Source organism: Daktulosphaira vitifoliae, unplaced genomic scaffold (assembly GCF_025091365.1).
Source record: "Daktulosphaira vitifoliae isolate Bord-2020 unplaced genomic scaffold, ASM2509136v1 Scaffold_727, whole genome shotgun sequence".
Taxonomy (NCBI): domain Eukaryota; kingdom Metazoa; phylum Arthropoda; class Insecta; order Hemiptera; family Phylloxeridae; genus Daktulosphaira; species Daktulosphaira vitifoliae.
Genome location: NW_026100290.1, coordinates 1 through 2,608, shown reverse-complemented (window position 1 = coordinate 2,608; position 2,608 = coordinate 1). Strand labels below are relative to the sequence as shown.

Below are 2,608 nucleotides of genomic sequence, written 5' to 3'. Positions count from 1 at the left end.
TTGTCATTTTAAATCCCCTAAAACCTGCCATTAGTTTTGGATTTGGCATTGGTGGCTGACCACTAGAGATTCTGTTCGCTATTGCTAGAATCCATGTTCTAGAATCATATTCATTTTCCTGGTTTGTAGTTTCTCCTTTGAAGATAAACCACGGTGATGAAGTCTCATACTTGGTACGTTCATGTTCACACAAAAAGTACTGTAATAGCTTAACTTCCTTACCATTGTGACAGTCTAAACTATCATAGATAATAATTTCTTTCTGGTGCATATCCAGAATAGTAATGATCCAGTGATTGTAATTGATATGTAGTGGTGCCATCAATAAATTTTTTGAAAATACTTCATACTTTGGCATTGATGATATCTATGCCTCTCCTTTCAATACTTGGGATAAAAAAGGAATCGAAGGCATAAATGTTACTCTCGCTTCTTTTAACAACAAGGTTCATAAAATTATTGATAGTTTCATCATTATACAGTGATTCTCTAGTGTTGAAAGACATGTTTGCAGCTGAAGAAGTTAGTGATTTTTAAAGTTGTAATGTTTTTGGAGGTTTCTTCCATTTAGGGGAAACGAGGGAAATTTTTTCAATTTTTAAGGGTAATGTCTTCGACTAAATACTATTTGTGATCTTTTGACGTATCATTGAAAGAAATCCGTTCGGTGAGAGCTAAGAAAGAGTGGTAACAGACACAAAAAAAAAACACATCACAGTAAAACCAACAGCTTCGCATCGAAGCTAAATATAAAATTTTTCTGACTGGAAAGTTTCTTATTGCTGCTGTTGCTCCTGCTCCTATTGCTGTTGCTCCTAATCGTTCTGCTGTTACTGCTCGTGTTGATTGTGCTGCTGTGGCTGTAGCTGTTGCTGTTGTTTACAATATTTGGCCATGTGACCCCTTCGCCTACAAATTTTGCAAACTGCAAATTAGAAAATAATTAATAAACAAGATTGGGAGTTTAGTCTTTATATTTAAAATAAAGTTTGATTTATATAAATGTAATACAAGATAAAATTTTTTCTTTTAAAAAATAATAACGATTTTAATTAACACAACAATTGAAAAAATTCTGAATAATGTTTATATAATTTATTTATTTGTATTCCGTTAATTTATTTTCACTGATTCGAAATATATTACAAATTCTACTCCAATATCAATATTACAATTTAATTTGAAGTAATTGTTATATTAATGTTTATGTGTACTCAAGTGAACCAAAAATTTCTGAGTTTCATATGAAAAATGTTACCTTCAAAAATTACTCCTTCGTTGACTAAAATGAATCATTAAATAGAAAATTTTATGAGAATTAAAACAATGTTATTTTTAAGATTAATATGCAGTCAAGAAATTTTATAATTAATGTGGTGTACACTCTCTATAATAATGTCGTTATCAGTCGTTGACCGGCATTCGATGAGACCGGTTTGTGTCGTGTGCTTTTTATATTAAAATGTTATACTTCTAATAACTTGTCTATTTAATTTATTAAAATAGTTATTGTAAATTAAGAGTGAAAGGATCCACAACATGGTGTCAGGTGTGAATTTAATTGTCTTAAAACGATTAATTACGTGCTAAATTAATGTAATTTAAATAATTGTGGTGTTTTTTTAAAAAAAAAAAAAAAAAACTGAAAGTGTTAGTGTCTTAAAAACAATGGAGTGTAAAATTCCAAAAAACTTAAGTTTAGACGGAAATTTGGCGGTGAATTGGAGAAGATTTTACCAACAATTTGAAATATTCCTCTTAGCATCAGGCAGTTATGAAAAACCAGATGAGGTAAAAATAGCTATTTTGTTAAATGTTGCTGGCGAGAAGTTAGTTGACATTTACAATACATTCACCTTTGACCGGCGAACAAAGAGAACGTATGATAACGTAATAACTTTGTTTAAAAATCATTTCGAACCAAAAAAAAACATTATATTCGAACGATTTAAATTTTATTCTTGTAACCAAGAACCGGACCAGTCCATTGGTGAATATGTCACAAAATTAAGAACATTGGCATCGAGCTGTGAATTCAGTGAAACTGAAAATATGGTTAGAGACAAATTGATTATTGGTATAAATCAGTTGGAAATAAAAGAAAAGCTGTTACACGAATCTGATGTGACATTAGAGAAGGCGATTGATATAGCAAAAAAATGGGTAGCAACCAAAGAACAAATTAATGAAATGTTTAGTGCTACTAGAGAGTTAAACACGCACAGTATAGTAAAAAAACACGCTGATTTCTCTAACAGAAAACAAACTACCGAGGGCCAAGATATTCAAAATAAACGGACTGTTCAAACCAAATGTGAATTAACCTATGATTGTTTTAAATGTGGTCGAAATCATAGTCGGAGAAATTGTCCAGCTTTTAACAAAATATGCGCATTTTGTAAACAAAAAAATCATTTCAAAATAGGCTGTAAGCAATATAAAATAAGTCAACGGGAAGAAAAAGAAGAAAAACCAGGTAATGTTGATATTCATGTTTGCGAGACGAATGAAGGCGATGAAGAAAAACATTTTCTGGATTCGGTCTCATGCATGTTAGAAAATGAAACGGAATGGACACAAAGGATAATCGTAGAAGGCAAGGAAGTGA

General features: G+C 31.0%; 1 protein-coding gene across 1 annotated transcript; it reads left to right on the top strand.

The window, feature by feature from the left end:
- Positions 1–1,391: 1,391 nt before the first annotated feature.
- Positions 1,392–2,596, top strand: LOC126909633 (uncharacterized; the record flags this gene model as incomplete). The annotated part of the gene is made up of 1 exon (XM_050692071.1): positions 1,392–2,596. A coding segment is annotated over exon 1 (928 nt), but the record flags the coding sequence as incomplete, so codon positions are not given.
- Positions 2,597–2,608: the final 12 nt, after the last annotated feature.